General features: G+C 33.5%; 1 protein-coding gene across 5 annotated transcripts in view; it reads left to right on the top strand.

Moving 5' to 3' along the window:
* DPYD (dihydropyrimidine dehydrogenase) overlaps positions 1 to 18,147 on the top strand; it is an 879,000-nt gene that overhangs the window by 268,853 nt on the left and 592,000 nt on the right. For all 5 annotated transcript variants that reach the window (XM_057500453.1, XM_036883856.2, XM_036883855.2 and 2 more), the window contains 2 exons: positions 6,699 to 6,780; positions 15,164 to 15,251. In XM_057500453.1, coding sequence (XP_057356436.1) covers positions 6,699 to 6,780; positions 15,164 to 15,251 — 170 coding nt within the window. The remainder of the gene's footprint in view (positions 1 to 6,698; positions 6,781 to 15,163; positions 15,252 to 18,147) is intronic.

Genomic DNA, 18,147 nt, shown 5'->3' with positions numbered 1-18,147 from the left:
TCAATTTATTGTTGCTTTTTCTTAAACGTGTCATCTTGCATCAGAAAAATCATAGATTATGAAATACAACCATTTGGCATCTCTGCTATAATTGACACTTAAGTTTTCATGGCTACTCAACTATTATTTAAGGAGCAAATTCATCATATTTAGTAATCACAGAGAATAAATTTAATCAAGTTGTCACTAAAATCTGTGCTCATATTTCTTACATTTTAGGGCATGTATAAATATGTGTCAATAAATGTATAAATTTCAATATTGGTCAGATATCAATATGCTAAACACAAGGTCAGCTTGCATTAATATAAAACTATTTGACTGAATTATCAAGCAAAAATATCACATAATAGGAAGACCCATTGAAGAGGATATGAAGCATAAACTGAAGAAAAAATAACCTGATTGTCAAGAAATAATTATTTTTCTGTATCAATGTTTCACCACCATGAATTTTAAGGGATTATGCATATTTTAGTTTTTTTTCCTAGAAAGTAAAATGCTTAATATATTATTTTGCCAGAATGATTTAGACTATCTTTTTAATGGTGTTTTACTGCAGCCTTATTAATTAGAAAAAACATAATCTATTAGCAACATATGTATAAGCATTGTACATTTTTTTCAATTATTCACATCAATGAATATGTGAGTTAATTAAAAAAATAAGAACTTAATTTTGTATAACCTAGTAGATTAGGAAAAATCTTTTTGCCCTTTAATTGCATTTTCATAAGTTCTAAAATGGAATAAGCATTCTGTGTTGACAATTTTGATAATAGATCATTATGGCTGTTAGCATCTCTATTTTTTAATTCAAATGCAGGGTAGACATTTCTAAATCATATAAATTATCACTAAACTTGTGTTTTATATATTTGCTGAACATTTTTTAGTGGAACAGATTCCCCTGGATAAATGACCAAGCATATATTAAAAAAAATTTTTTTTGATTTGTTTTCTTTCCTTTGCCTTTGAATCTTCCCAGTACTAAGGGACACTATGAAGTGTTTAATCAGTCTCATTTGGACTGTCCCATGATAGAGGCATTATGTGACACTGTAACAGGATTATAAAAACTGACACTGGAACTTAACCAGAATTACAACCATAGCACTTTCCTGTTAATTTATTTTCTCACTTACAAATGCCTCTCATTCATTTGTATCCTCAAAGTGGCTAAAAAAGATTAAATTAGCTTTGTATTTTAAATCAATTGCTTAAAGAGGTAATGTCAAGTTTTATCTTTCCTTCTCCTTTGCATCCAAACAGATTCTTTTATCCCTGGTGAATTAGTATCACAACCACTTTTAAAAAAATCACTAGAGTTGGTGAAAGATATCCAGGACTTAATCCCTACTGTATTGAACAGAATTGATTATTTTTGATGCTACAGTGAATTTATAAAATAATCCATAGTTTTGCTTGTGTAAAACTAAACATAGTTTGTGCATGCATGTATATCTTCTGATTTTGTCTTATAAAAATTAGTACACATGAATTATAATGTTTTTGTGAGGCAGGATAGGGCAATGGTATCCTTTAATTTAGCTGTATCAAATGTTACATTGTTTTTACCATGTCTATTGAGTTTCATATTGATTGACAATAAAGAGAAATGAAGTTTAGGTGAAACAGTTACAGCATTAGGAAATATTTTCAGAACATGTATGATGAAATACAAATTTAGTCTGGTACCTCTATCATAGTAAATGGAGGCAGAGCTTTATCAGAGTATGAAATTGTGCTTTAAAAATAATGGGTGGGGCTTGTTATAGGTAAGTTATTTTATATTAAAGAAACATGAACATAGAAGATGATTTTTTCAGGGCTTCTGTCATTCCACTGACTACACTCAAGGATTTATGATTGCCAGGGGGAAAATTTCTTTAAAAACCTTTGATTGTTAAAAGAACACAAACAGAAGTATAAAAGTTCACTTTCATAAGCACAACAAACTTTAGAAGTCATCATTTCAATCAAATTCTACCTTCTCTCCTTTTATCCTCTTCTCACCATGCAGTCTTGAGGGTGATCTCATTTACTCTCATGGTTTCAGGTACCATCTACATGAAAATTATTTAAAAATCTGTATCTCTTCTGATCTCTCTCTCTGTCCTGGTCATACATTTAAATCCTGGACATCTCCTCTCATAAACTTCACCTTAACAGTACTCCTTCTCTTCCTGAGTTTGCTGTCTCAGTGCACACCATTGCCAGAACACACGGGAATTATTGGCACTGCTCTTCAGTGTCTGGCAGTTTGTAGTTTGTGAATACTTTCCAAACTGTCCTCTCACCCCTGCATTTCTGTGCCTTTAATGTTTCACTTCCTGTACTACTGCAGTATCCCCCAAGTGCCTCTATGTGCTTCCTTGTCTTTTTAAAATTCATTTTCCATGCAGTTTCCAAATCTGATTGTATCACTCTTCTACTTGAAATCTCTCAATAACTTCCCATAACCTTAGAGAGACAGGATCTGGCTTTGCACAGACAGCTTTCCATGACCTGATATTTGCCTGTCTTGTCCCCTATCTTCCTTCTCTCCTCCCTCCCTCCCTTTCTTTCTCCCTCCTTTTTTCCTTCCTTCCATCTTTTCTTCCTTCAATATTTATGGATCTCTTACTGCGTGCTTGTCATCACCTCATGCTCTAGAGCTACAAAAGTGGACAAAGCAAAGTGTCTGCTCTTTTGGGGCTTCACTCCAGGGATAGGGAAGCAGACAGTAAACAAAAGAATATCCTAAATATAGATAGACTATGTCAGGTGATGACAAAGGCCTTGGGGGTTTTAAAAAATGGCAGTTTAGTGGTACATCTAGTATATTTGGTGCCTGGAGCAGATTTTTTCTTTTTAACATGCTTATCCTCTAGTCTATACAATGAAGTTATTTTCAGTGAGATTCATATAATAATCAGTAATAACCATTTTGATTCATTCCTATAAAACAAAACATTGACTACAGCAAAATAATTTCAATATTAAAAATATAGTTCACACTGCCTTAAACACAAATAAAAACGCCTTGTAGTTGTGTGAAATTGAAGAATTGAAGTAATTCATGTTGCTTCATGTGTTATTATTTTATCAATTCCAAATCAACTGTTTAAACACTGGCATATATAATATTCAGGGGTGAAGGCTCATGCTGCCTACCAGCAGTTGGAATGAGGAATGCTTGTAGCTGAAGCAGAATGTGCGTGTGGCCACTGTTTAACTAGAGTTTTCCACATTAACTTCCCTATAAACTTAATGTTTATTAAAGAATGAGTAATAAAAATGGGACCGTTTAAAGCATATACACATATTACAAAAACCCTATAGTAGGCATAGCAATTACTTAGAATTTAGATCCACTAAAGATTTTTTTTGGAGGGAGACAGCATATAGAACATCAGTGATATTGTTTAGAGTTGCCAACTCATGGTGATAATACAAAGCAGGCTATTTTGATCAGTTTTATAGTTGCTTTACATAGTCTAAAAGCAATATGCCCTTGGTTGTCTGCACTTGGTATGATGCTGGTAAGGGAGGAGAGTGTGGTGATGGAGTTTAGGGCTTGAACAACTCGTGGAATGCAGTTGTCTGAGGACCAGTGTTGGAGTGGAGGAACCAAAGTTTACTTAGGGCATGATAAATTTGTGACACCTGTTAGATATGCTAATGAATCTAAAGGTGTGAAATTTAGGATAAAAATGTGGGAGTCATCCCCTAGTGATGGCATTTAAAGCTGAGAAACATGGAAGAATTCACCTGATTCTCAGGGTGTCTGACTCCAGGGCAGGTGTTCCTGCTAAAGCCTCCTGACACCCCTCACCTCCATTTCCCATCCCTGAACAAAGCATGTACAGTTTTTTTTCTCCCTCCCACTTCTGTTTCTCTTCATTGTCATTTTCCTCATCCTCAGATGCCTTCCCTGTTCATTTATCCAAAAGCTGATCATCTGTCACATTTCATTCACCTGATTATCTCATTCCAAAATAAGCCTCCCCTCCTTTGAAACACTCTTGTTCACACTGGTATTTTATGTTTGTCACATTGTACTGGCTATGCGTGCATAACTCCCATCTCTCTGCTGACCTCATCCACTGGTGGACATAAATGTCCCATTCATAACAGTCAATAATCACCTCCCTATCCCCTGCCTACTTGGTTATGACCAAATCTAACCAGTTGTTTTTAGTAAATCACTATATATTTAACTTACTTTAGGAGATGCTTGGAGATATGATTCTAACACGTTTATTCATTTAATTCATGTGCTCAGCACTATGTTAAGTGTTGGCTAGGATACTTTCAGGCAGTATGAGGATCTAAGCAGAGCTGCTGAGACCCCAGCAGCCTGGCATTCCATTTGCTCAATGCCTACTTCGGCTTTCATTCTCTCCTTAGTTTTCTTTCTGCTAGGTTGAGAATGTTCTCCTTCCTCTCTGGTCAAGAGCAAAGTTGTTCTTACTTCTGTAGGCTGCTCTTTCAAAGCTGTTTCTTAAGTCAGAACCATTGGCTGTATAAGCATCTTTTTTCTTTTCTTTTATACTACAGACTGCTACTGAGAGTGCATAACAATTCTAGATTAGGGCTTAGTCAGAGTTGATGCTCATCCTCGCAATGTATCTGGATATGTTTAGAACCTTACCTTGCTGTGGTTGGCTTATTTGGGTGGAATTCTTTATTCACAGCCCATTGTTTTTGCTTTCCTGTCCAATTTTTTAAGGAACTTCACCAGACCCCTGTTTTAGTCCATTTCTAATCTCTCATAGAACCTCATATCTTTCAAGAATGGATGTCTGTTTGTATCCACCCTCAATCCATAATACTTGGAAATTGTTCTGCTTAGTCTTTGAAGCTATAGGGAGGTAAAAAACATCCTCTACCCTCTTAGGTTTAGTGGCTGGGCCTGTGAAATAAACTTAAAAAGGACAGATTAACAAGAAAAACAGCGTTTATTAACATCTGCATTGTGCATACACATGAGAGAACTCAGTGATGTGGCAAAGAGGTGATCAGACCTGAGGTCTATATAACATCTTAACAAAGAAAAATACATTTGTGGAAAAATAACAAGGCAAAGGGAAATGAAGTTTAAACTTTTAGGGGGGACAAACTGCGAGAAGGTAGATGTATGGGGGAAACTCATGGAAGATAAAAATTATTTAGTAGGTTTCTAATGTACATTTCTCTTGAAGCCTGTCTCTGGACTGATAAGGGTCTAGAACTCTCTGCAGGGGATGAAGAGGTCTGGCCTTCCTGGGAGGGAAAAGGGGATGCACTTTTGTAAATTTATGACTTTTAGGCAAATCATAGGGGTGCAGAGAGCTTTTCTTCTTTCTGCTTCTTCTCAGTTGCCTTCAGCTCAAAATAATCCTTATGTGGAAGTGGCATTTTGGGAGCTGAAATATTCTAACGCACTACTTAAGCCAGGCCCTCTGTGGTACTCAGAACATTAGAATGACTTGGGAGTAGTGTGGCTGGAGTCTACAGGTCAGCTTAAGGGAGTCCCATCTCTGTCCTGGGCCCAAATTCTCTCTTTAATATAAAGTATTATGTCCTAACTAGAGGCAAATCTTGTTTAGTAAAGGGCCTTGATTTTATCCTGTTTAATACTTTGCATTTTTAGCACTGAACATGATCCTTTGGTGATTGTTTAATGTATAGAAATTAATTGAATAATGAAGTTCTTAAGTTGCCGACAAATGAAAAGGCTGCATATGTACTTTGGAATACTTTGCATTGACTGATCTAGTAGGTTTATCTTCCACAAATATTTATTTTACAAATTAATCTCTGTAGTGCCTGGATACATCTTTCATTGCATATACTACATTCTACTGTAATTATCTGTTTGTGTGCTTTTCCCACCAGAGTGAGAGCTTATTCAAATTGGGGATTTGGTAAATTTCACCATCAAATCACTGCAGCTTGCACTATGCCTGGCACTTTGTAAATGCTTGTTGAATGAATAGATTAATGAACAAATGAATTGCTATACATTCATGAACATATATACCCTTTCTATTAGTAGAAAACATTAAAAAGTTATTTGTGTTTACCTTTGACACTCTATTATACCATTGAAGTGATTATATTTTAGGACTCATTTTTTTTTTAAGTGCAGATAATGAGCACTGGTATCAGATAGAATTACTATTTAATGACTATATCCTTTTGGTACACTGCTTTCACGGAAGAATATTGGTTTATTACAAAAAAAGTAATACAGATCACAAGGAACTAACTCTGTAATATCCTAAATAGCATGTTAATACAAAGTTATGGATTTGAATTTGAACAAGCTAGATGTATATTTATAGAATATATATGTATATATTTGCATATATGCATATATAAATTAAAATCTACTTTCAACTAATTTTATTCTCCTAAGGATTCATAGAATTGTTAATAGATATATCATCTAAATACTTTAATACACTTAAAAGTATTAGAATTGCTTTTAACCAAGTGTCCATTTATTATTTGTTTTCCATTATTTATTTATTATTTTTATGTCAGTTTCTACTGTAGCACATATAATATTTTTTCATGCATATAAAAATTTGGATGACCTCATACTTACCTAATTTAATATGAAAATACTCTTTGAAGAGGTTCTTATTCTCTAATACTGATCAATATGGACATGTTTCATCTTTTAAGATTGGTGACTTTTCCACACATGTTTCTTTTATTTTTTTCAGCATTTCTGAAATCCCTCAATTCCGGCTGCCATATGATGCAGTGAATTTTGAGGTTGAGCTTATGAAGGACCTTGGTGTAAAGGTAAATGAAAAATATAACACATATGCATTGCTCAAAGAGAAAGAAGTAAGCTCTGCATGAAAGATTAACAGCAAAATGTCACACATTTTCAGAAAGAACAATTAAAAGCTACACCAGAAGCAGAAAGATGCTTCTCCTTGCTTAGGGCATTTGTCTGTCTACTGTCTGAATGCCACTAGCTTGGAAAAGGGCAATCAATAGTTCTCATCTGGCACGCCTGCATGTGATTAATTGTCTGTAAGAAACAAATTCCTAAATTGCTTTAGGGGGTTCAATGCAGCTAATAGAAGGATTTGGTTTCTTTAATCACGTTTTTTTTTTTTTTCATGCAAGTGGTGTGCACTCTGAAACATTTATATTTCACAATTTGGAACATATTTTTGTACAGAGGATTCTTTTATTATATGTATCATGTCAGTAGTGTTAATGAGATAATCCTTTCTCAACATAAACAGTAAATCAGTAGGGTAGAAGGCAACAGCTTTGTATTTTTCATTGTTTTGCAAAATAAATATTGTATTGTATTTTTAAAGATGGTAAAAAAGTTGACACATTTGTTCTGTCAGAATTTAGCTTTAGATATTATTCTTTTCTGTTAATTAAGAGTATTATATTCTGGCTTTTTATATTTGAACATACTGCTATTTTTGTTTCAGAAATGTTAATTTTTCCATAATAGATATAACACAATAGATTAATAAAGTAGTGTGATTTACATAATATGTTCTGTAAGTGCATGCAAAAGATATTTTAAAAACTGATTAACAAAACACTCATGGCTTTTGCATTAAGAAATAAAAAATAATTAACTGGGAAACACCCAAAGCAATATTTTGTGCTTTTACACTTCTAATTATAGTTTATTTGGCAATGGTTGCATGATGAAACATTTACACATAACCCCTAAAAAAATATTACAGCACATACACAGTACAGAGTACACAACTTTATGAAAACTCAGTTTAAGAATATTGTTCAAAATAGGTCATTCAATAGCAGTTGTTTGTTTTTAAAAACATCTATTCTGAAAAGTTGCTTAAATGTCTTTCATTTGAATACAAGTTCTTACCTAAATCTCATTAAATAAGGAAATGATTATTTATTTAGACTTCAAAGTAGTATATTAGGTGTTACTACCAACTGAACATGAATCAGAAATTAAGGCATTTCTAAATGTATCTTATAAGTAACTGAAAAACTGCAGTCAGTTTTTGCCATACCAGACATTTGCATAAATTAGGGCATACCTAGTACTCTTATTAGGAAACTCGTCACAAGACGTAGTAGTAGTCAGTATACTGAGTGCCAGAAAATATACATTTTTAGCTGTAGTCATGCTGCTTCCTAATTTTATAGTCAGAAAAACTTGATGAAGTCAATTAATATCCCTAGCTTTGGTCAATAGTGGTTCAAGGGTCAAGTATGCTGCTACCAGTTGTGTAAAATATAAACTTACCTGCTTATATACACAGAGAATATTTTTGGAAAGAGAAAACTCTGATAGCATAGATTGCCTTTGGGAAGGTGTTGGAAGGATTTATCACCATTTTGTACATTTGTATTTTAAACATTATGAATTTGTTATATTATCAAGAGAAAAGTTAGAACCTAGACTAAATAGGTTAATACTATCTGTACATCTTCCAAGTTGTTTTAAGATGTAAAGGAGGTAAGGTATTCAAACTTGTTTTGTAAACAACAAATTATGTACAATTCTGAGGAGAGGCAACAATGTGATTCCCGCTCACCTTTGAAAACTTGCATCCATTGATGAAATACTTGCAGCTTTTGTGACTTACCAACTTTAGCTATAAGAGGATATACTTCTAAAAAGTGGTCCACACTTCTTACATCCTTTTCCTCATCATCAGATTTTAACTTGCCTTCTGTTTGTACCTCTCAACTAACATTATATATATTTTAAAGTTAACAATAATTTCCTGGCAATGAAATGAATTTTGCTCTGGATTCATACTATTTGACTCCTGTGCCATATACGACACATTCTTGTATGTATGTATGTATTTATGTGTGTGGGGGTGTTTTTTTGGCTTTCATGCTCTAGCATTATCTTAGTTATTATCCATATTTTCTTTTTTCTCTTTTTGATCGATTTGTTTCATTTATTCAACAAATAATTACTGAAATGTATTTTTGACAAGTAGTGTGCTAATTACAACTCTAGAACCATCCTTTCAAACTCATCCTGTATTTTTAGTAGCTTAATGAGAAATCTGTCATCAAGTAAGAACTCATCACATCTATAACCAGCTTTAATTCATTGTCACTCTCAACTATGTTTTTTAGGTAAATTTCTTGTTGAATAATTTCAATTTATTTAATACCTAATAGTTTGATAGATTGATTCTTGTTAATTCTGAGATGAATTTTTCCAGTAAAATTTGTGTCACACATAAAAAAACCTGTTTTATCTGAACTCTGTGTGTACTTTCTCTATGTTTTTCTTCCACTATTTCATTAACTGGAATCTCTAACATATTGTAGATGAGTGATAATACATGGCTTTATTTCTTATCTATTTGATAGCAATTTAAGTCATATTGAGTAAAGATTTTATTTTTCTAGACTTAGAATATTAAAATCTTACTCAGTTTTTTAAAATTTTATTTGAGAAGAGGTGTTAAATTTTTAAATTGTCCTTTTTAAAAACTTATGTTCAGTTAATATATTGAATTATATTAATCTTTGCATTCAGAAATATATCCATTTTTGTATCATGTTTTATGATATCTGCATATATAGGACTAGGTTTGCTTGTCTTTTTTAACATTTCTTTTTGTATTCCTTTATTTATGTAATGAATATTAAAACTGGAAAGAGAGCAGGCAATAGTCAAATACTGTTGCTATCCTTGTAGAGTTTCAAATCTGCTGAAAACTTTGTTTTTGTTGTTTTGCTTTATTCATCTTATTATCTTTGTTAGTTTTGGTAATAGTTATGCCAGCCTTATAAAAAAATATAATTCCCAGCACTTCATTATTTTATTGTTAGTAAGAATATAGTCTTGAGATTTATCTTTTTTTGCCAGATCGGAAAATTTTATGTTTCTCACCCAAAAGCCTTTATATAAGAAACAGAATTTTGGCTTCTTAAAAATGTGGTTATCAGTCTTTCCAGCTATTTTATTCTCATATCAATTTGGCCGATATATATATTTCTCTAAAAAAACCCTCCTATTTCATTGAAACTTTAGAATTAATTGGCATAGATTTAGCATGTATTCCAGTATACAATATAAATATTTGTACCTGTAATTATATTTGTTTTTGCATTTCTTAACTTAATGCTGTGTTTTCTTAACTTCTTTTCTTGATAAGACTTGGAAGTGGTTTCTCTAATGAATGTATTCTTCAAAGGAACCAGCTCTGAGTCTTATGTTTGCTTATTCACCAATTGCTGACTTACCTTCATTAATTCTTTCCCCCTGCCATCCTTACACTTACTTGTTACTCTTTTTTAACCTCTCCAGTTGCATACTTACTAATTTTCATTTTTCAAGATTGAACAATGAAATTTTTTAAAATTATTAATTTCTCTCTGAATGTCAGAATATATGTTTTCACTAATTTTTTTTCTTGAGTAATTGTAGTTTTAGTTTTCCCTTTTACATGGTTATTTAGGATAATATTTTTATTTATTTATGTATTCTTGTTATAGAATTCAATTTTTTATCATTTTACTTTACTTGTCAGCAGGATATAAAATTTTTAATTTATCAGGTATGCTCTCAATTGATTTCACACCAAAGGATCATTTCTAGTAATAAAATTATTCCTTAGAAGAAAGTCTCCTAGCTGTTATATTTTTATAAAATCTCTTGGTTTGCAATAAAAATTCAGTGTAGACAACTGTAAATTATTTTTAATCCTAGATGGACTTCAGCAAAGTCTCCTGTGATGTTTGCATCTGATGATGGCACTGATCTTTTAGATTAAATACTCCTTTGTGTTTGTTTTGCAATTCAGAATTTAGGTAGATAGAAATATTTTTGTTTCATATCATTATGAAAATCATAAAGATCTTGCATTCATTGCTAAATGTATTTAAAATTGTATATTTTCCATTTCTTGAAATATTTTGATAGAATTCTATTTTGACTAAATTTGTAATTACTGGACCTTTCTTCTGTTTCATATTTTGTGTAAGAAGATCTAACTTAGATCTCTTTCTTGGTAACTTCTCTACATCATTTCATTTTCATTATGGTCATTTGAAGTAATCATTCCCATTATTATAGGATGTTATTAGAAAATTAATATGAATCATATCATAGTTCTACAGTAAGGAAAAAAAGGTATGCACTAAATGAACAAACTAATTTTTGTGTCTTAAGAAAAATATTATTTTAAAGATTCTTCCATCTGATTTCTTACCCTAGAGATTCTGGAAATATTTTATCTATTTAGTCAAATATCCTATAAGAAAACTGTGAACAGCATGTGCATTGTTATCTACATTTTTTATAATAGGTATACATATTTCATTTGAAGAAACACTCCCCCTCCAGAAAATGTAAGCCTTTATCTACATTATCAATATTATTATATATGAATACATATTATCAATGTATAAAGTTTTCATCAATTTTGGCTCCTGGCTTGTCATATTTAGCCTTATACTGGAATAGTAATAACTCTCATACTGAACTTGAAGTAGAATGAATTTTATTCTGAATTTAGCTAAGAAGTTTGAGTACCTAGTCATATATTCCTAAAGCTGTTAAAGGCAGGTATAATATATGCTGTACTCCATATGTAAGAAAATCAAGATGAAAAAATATTACATAGATAAAAGTGCAGTGGAATAAAAGGAACAAAACACAAAATGTCCATCGTGTGATTTTTCTAATATCATACCTATTTAATAAATAATGTTAGGATTTCATAGTATGCCAGCCACAGGAATGCTTCTGATATCCATAGTTATCTTATAAGACCAATTTTAGTTAAGTTTTACACATCTCAGCCCAATTTCCTAAGATATAATGTAAGCAAAATTTTAATGTTTTTTGTCAGGGAATCTTTCTTCTTGTTCTTCCTGACTGAGAGTGAGTTATTGATTGGATGACAAAAGTTTTGGAGCCTGAGGCTTTTAGGGAAGGGAAACTGGAAGCGATGCCCCAGCACAGATAGGGAGTCCAGTGCACGTCACTCCGCCAAGTATTGTTATTATTGCTCTGTGTATTTCTACTGTGGAGCTACTGCCCAATGATGTTTATTCTCCATCTTTCCCACAGGGTCTGTCCACAGTATAGTAAAGTCTTGCCAGTCCCATAACTATGTATTAACACCAAGAGTCAAGCTACTTGTCTTCCAGTTTTCAACACATAAAAGGATAATTCAGCTTTTTTTCCTTCCCCACTTGTACACCATTGCCTGTGAGGGTGGAACCAACCTGTAGAAATAGAAAATGTCCATGCATCTTCCTTAAGTGTTGCAAACTCAGACATGTTCACCCTGTTACAGTGGAAGGATTGGGATGTTTCCATTCCCACCTGATAAATCCCAGACTGCCGCTATAAACTCCTGCCGTGTGGATGTGGATGGACACACACACACACACACACACACACACACACACACACACACACACACACACCCCTCAGGAAGGATGGGTAGTCTTTCTTGAATCTTTTTGCTGAGACAGTGGATAAACTGAACCTAAACCTAAAGGCAAAATATTTTGAGGATCACTTCTAGTAATTAACTCAGTGATAGGGCGTGCTACCACTCAGCTTGGAAATTGCATTCTTATTGTCTTTTGTAAAACTTTATTTAGAAAGTTTGTACCTACAGTTTTCTTTCATGTCTAACCTTTATTATATCCTGGTATTAAGGTTATCTATTTCATAAAGTAAAGAATAGAATTTTCCATCTTTCTTTATGATCAGAAATGGTTTAGTAAAAGGAAAGATCTAGTCTGTAAAAGTTAGAATAAATTAAAACTCTAAAATCTCACAATTCTGAAAGTAATACACACTTTTAGATATTTACTATTAAATGCTTTTAAAAACTATTAAATGTTTAGTTAATGTTAGAGTGCAGTCTGTGTTATTTGATATGCTCTGGAGTTCTGCATGTTAGTTATTAAAACCACCTTGGCTCTCTCCTGCTTGTAAGCTTTCAAACAGTCACTATATCTGCCAATATAAAAATAGAATTTTATTTTAGGGAATAAGTGGCCATCTATGATATAGTCCCAGTCAACTTTGCAGCCTACTTTCTCTCTCCATTCTTTGCTTTACACTTTGTACTCTAGAAACACTACATTTTCAGTAGATCTCCACATAATATGTTGTTCTATGCCTTCAGAGATGTTGCCAATTGTGCCCTTCATTCTCCTTTGCCTCAAGAGACATAGAGCATAGTTGTTACTCATGCTGGTTCTGCAATTAGACTGACTACACAGGTGACTTTGATCAGCTCTCTTGTTCCTTTATAGCATCATCTGTAAAGTGAAGACACTGATATCACTTCATAGGGGTACTTGTGAGAATTTAAAGTGTCTGTAATGCCATATTCATAAGAGAGTTTGCACTTAGTTCTACTCTCTACAGGTTAGTTGCAATTATAGTTTCATGGGTAAAATTTGTTCTTCCTCTGTGACTCAGTTTAGAGTTTTTAGGAACATACTGTCTTCAGAGCCCAAAGAAACCTAGCTGTCTTTGTGCTTCCTTCTTTGTGGTGGTAAATGAGAACAGACTTGGCAGCAAAATCTACTTTAGAGAGGCTATACTGGCACACACCTGACATGTGGCTAATCCCTGAGCTTCGTACAGTTCATATTCTGCCCTCTAAGGTGCATGTGTTTAACAGTGTCCAGATACGAGCCACCTCTTGCTCATGCTGCCCCTTCTGCATGATGTTCTCAATGTCATGGGTGAGTGTGATGTTCTGTGGGATGGCCAGATCGTTTCTGATTGTGTATGTTATTACAGAAGAGAATTGAACTATTCCTGAGGCAAAACTGTAAATGAACATTCTTATCTTTCCCCCATGAATGTGAACTGTTTTTGATCCCTTTTTCTCCAAAGGAGGATGGAAAAATATGCCGCATACAATGTACCTGTGGCCTTATTAATCTGCTCTAGCAATAATACCACATCTGTCACAGAAACTGCAACCAGGGCCGCCCATCTTTCAAGCCTACAGTAGTTTACAGTTCTTTTCCAGGAATCGTCTGGTCTCAGCAGGGGCCAGACTGTCACATGAAACAGAAATATAACAGGGATCACCATTACTTTTCCCCATCCCACCCAACCCAGGATATGATAGTGTGTTTGATTTACTCCCTTGAGTGGGGTTTCAGAAGTTTTCTGGCCTTCCCAATTATTGTAGCTATTATAGCTCTTACTATACAGCCCAGAGACCCAATGTGGGGATTACTATGACTGACGAGTTTAACAGTTTGATTAGGTGGCTGAAGACTGAAGGAATAATCACGGACTGGGTCTGTGATCTCAGTGGGCCCACTGTGAGCCAGATGCTGGCTGGGCTCCGTTTCATACCTCATCTCTGTAGGTCACCATTCTTGCATCTCCAGTTATCAACATCAACTAAGCATCTGGGTCGAGTGTGCTTGAAATGTGTGATTATTCCCCTTTCCTCAGTGTACAGTCACTTGGGTAAATGGCCATAGTTCCCTCTGGAGAAGGACTGAGGGAATCATTACAGAGTCCTTCCTCATAGGGACCTGGTCACCTCTGCAGTCAGTAGGTTCCACATCTGAAAATTGGCTCATGTCTGGGAACTGAACAAAGTATTTTGACTTTTAATAGAGGTGACTACCCTCTGCCTCCTGACATTATTCATCTTTCTGGACAATATCCCCTATCAAAATTCTATCCACTCCTAAAAAGGCCCTATTGAAATCCAAGCCTCTCTCTTTCTTCTCATCCTTATGACTTTCACCAGAAAGAATTCCTCCTCTAAATTCCTATAGACATGTGCTGATCATGACATGTGTTTTATATTTATTGATGTACATCTTCAACACAGATCTTGACTATACAGAGGGAGAAACTGTGAGTCATTTATCATTTTACTGCTTAAAGTACCCCCCATAGTGCCTTGGAAATATTTACCAAGATATCAAAATTTATTGACTTGATTTTAAATACACTGACTTTTCTTCTGCTTTTCATTAAAAGGCAGAAATGCATTTAGAACTTTGCAAAACATGTTAATATTCTTTTTTGTATACTACTGTGTGTATGTAAGCCAATATACTAAAAGACAAATATATTCCCACTTATATGTATATGGAATTTTATATATATCAACTTTCCATTCTTTTTGATGCCATAGATTAAGGTTTTAATTCATTGAATGCTAAAATGTAATTATTCATTTGTTCCTTATAGATAATATGTGGTAAAAGCCTTTCAGTGAATGAAATTACTCTTAGCACTTTGAAAGAAGAAGGGTACAAAGCTGCTTTCATTGGAATAGGTGAGTTGCTTACTTTTAAACATTATTCCTTGTATTTTATTTTTTCCTGACAATATCCAGAATAATTGCCTTCAGACATTTTCACGATGGAAGTTATAGAAGAGCATATAGAAATGAGTGGCCAAATAAATCTTCTATTTTATAACTAATTGTGCTGTCTTACCTTCATTGTGGATAGATTTTGGCAAAACAGATTTAATCTTCCCATTCTTTCACCATATCACCGTCCTCAGCAAACATCTCTAAGAAGCAAAATGTGATTTTTTTCATAGGGGACAGAATTGGCTCATTTTCTTATTGTATTATTTTCTTCCAGACATTTCTAAAGACTGTATTTGGGTGAATTTTAAAGATGTTTAATCACATCGATAGTCATATGGACAATATATAGCTGCCATAGCACTTACCGTGTCTAGAGCTGAATAGTAAATCTAAATATTCTGTGGAGACGGAGTTTCCTAGCATTGTTTCCTGTCCACTTATTGCAGAGAGAACAAACAGTTGATTTAATTTAGTCTTTGTCTTATGAACTTGGTGTTCATCCCCTTTAGTAGTCATACAAGGGACAAGTTACAGCGTACAGAGTAAGTTCATTCTCATGTCTTTTAGTTTGCCCATCTCTTCTGCAGTCCACACTTTTTGAATATCAATAGCAAAGTAATAAATCTACACAGAGCTGAAAACTGTCTTCTCTCTTTAATCACACAGTGGATGACATTTGTTTTGGGACTTTCCTTTCTCATAGAATTTCTAGAATGAAATCATTAGGAATAATACTTCTTTACCCTACTAAATTTTTCTTATCAGTGTACTATGTATTCTCTTACTAGATAATTGTTACCAAGTCTAAGACCATCCCTGTCACTCCATTATTTAGATGAAAAATTAGGGGAGGAAAATAACTCTTCGCTGTTTTCTAGCTTCTAAGTGTCATTAATGAACCTACTTTCTTTCAGAAACTTGAGTGCTGTTGTCATCACTATTTCTCTGTATTATCTTTGGTTAAGTACAGTGATCATTGTGTAGTTCAAGAACAGCAAGGAGATAAGGTCTGACATTTTCCCCTAGGTTCTATTTTTGAAGGCTATTAAGTAAAGCACTTAATCCTGACTTTGGTTTTACTTTCAACATTATGCTTATATTGAAAATTTAACATAAAGAATTAAGGCAAGTTATCTATCAGGAATATTCTACTATCAGGAATATGCTACAAGCAATACTGGATAAGAAGTTACTGTTACTCTTTACAAGGTCATGTTCAAAATAATTGGTTAATAATCAATAGAAAATTTAGTCAGGCAATAGGTCTGAAACATCAGTGATGTTTCCAAATACCTATTTGAAATTCATTAGTGTGGTTTCCTGTAGCAATCATGTATAAAAGATATGTTTTCTGTTAATAAGACTAGTCTCTGCTAGTGCAGTTTTTTTGTATCACTGTAAAAAAAAATCTCTATACTGAAGAGATAGGGGTCAGATAAATAACCGATGTATTGAAATATCTCCAAATTAATTGTAGAAGATGCAAATTATAACAAAAACCTCGAAAAATGAAATGGTTTATCACTCTGAGGGGTTTCAACCATAACAGTATCTTCCAGCTGCAAGAATCAATATTGTTTTGGTTTTTGAAAATTTCATTCCATTAAGTCCCCTTACATATGTTATTTGATAACATATCTGTTCACAATACACCATTTCACTCTGTACCAAGGTATGAATACAGCATTTAAAATGTGGGGTCCTTTCATATTTATGTTGTGCATTTTTCATACTGGGAGCGAATCTTTTGACATTTTGGTGTAGTGATGTGTAGAATGCAGTTATGTTCTATTTCAGTATTTTATATGAAATATATACAAGAAAGTTTCATCATGTCAAAAAAATAAAACTTCTGTCTATAGAAGACAAGTAGCATTATCCTCCAGGAACTGTTTATTTGACACTCTTGATGCCGAGTTGGGAATTTATGACCTTTCTGTTACTGTTATAACTGCCTATTACTTGGATAGCCTCACGTCCTTCCATGCTTTTATTCATTAACCATGCTTCTATATTATGATTAAACCTCATTTATATTTTATCTACCTTTTCCCACTCACTTTAGAGAAGTCAATTTTGGAATACAAATTCTATATTATTTAGCTTAGTGCTTTGGCCACCTTAAGAAAGGTAAATAATAGAGGTTTAAACAGATACATGTTTAGTTCTCTCTCATCTAGCAGTAAGGATCACCCTCAACACTTGACTTCCATCTTTGGTCCATAGGTGGCCACTTTGTTCACATTCCTGCCAGCAAAAATGAGAAATAGGAAGGGAAGCTCCTTTCCTTTGACATTTATGACCCAGAAGTTACACATATCACTTCTGTTTTTATGTCATTGTCAAAACCTAGTTACATAAACATATCTGGCAGCAAAGGATTCTGGGAAATGTAGCCTGTAGCTGGGTGGACATATGCTCCATTCAAGTTCTATTACTATAGAGAAAGAAATAGGTCTCTGCCATAGGTGTCCATCACCACTGGTGTCGACAGATGGATTCCTTATTGAGAGGAAAAATTAAATGGTTTATTTAATGCTATTAAGTAAAGCACTTAATAGAAAGAAGACAGTCTTTGAACTTCACACTTACATATTGGTTACCTAGGTCAATTAATGAAAATGGAGTATTTTCTCTTTCTGTAGTTGGAAAAACCATATTATAGACCCTTTACATTTATAAGTTCTGTCCATTCTATTTGAGTTTGTCTAAAAGAAAAAGGTGGCTTTATTTTTTATTAAACATGACTTATTAAGAATAGCTTAATAAATCCATTGCATTAACAGAAGTGTGTTCTCATGTTTCCTGAATTTTAATATTGTGTATAATATTACTTGTGAAAAGTTGCTTTCAG

This window comes from Manis pentadactyla, chromosome 4 (genome assembly GCF_030020395.1).
Source record: "Manis pentadactyla isolate mManPen7 chromosome 4, mManPen7.hap1, whole genome shotgun sequence".
Lineage (NCBI taxonomy): Eukaryota > Metazoa > Chordata > Mammalia > Pholidota > Manidae > Manis > Manis pentadactyla.
This window is presented reverse-complemented; position numbering and strand designations above follow the sequence as displayed.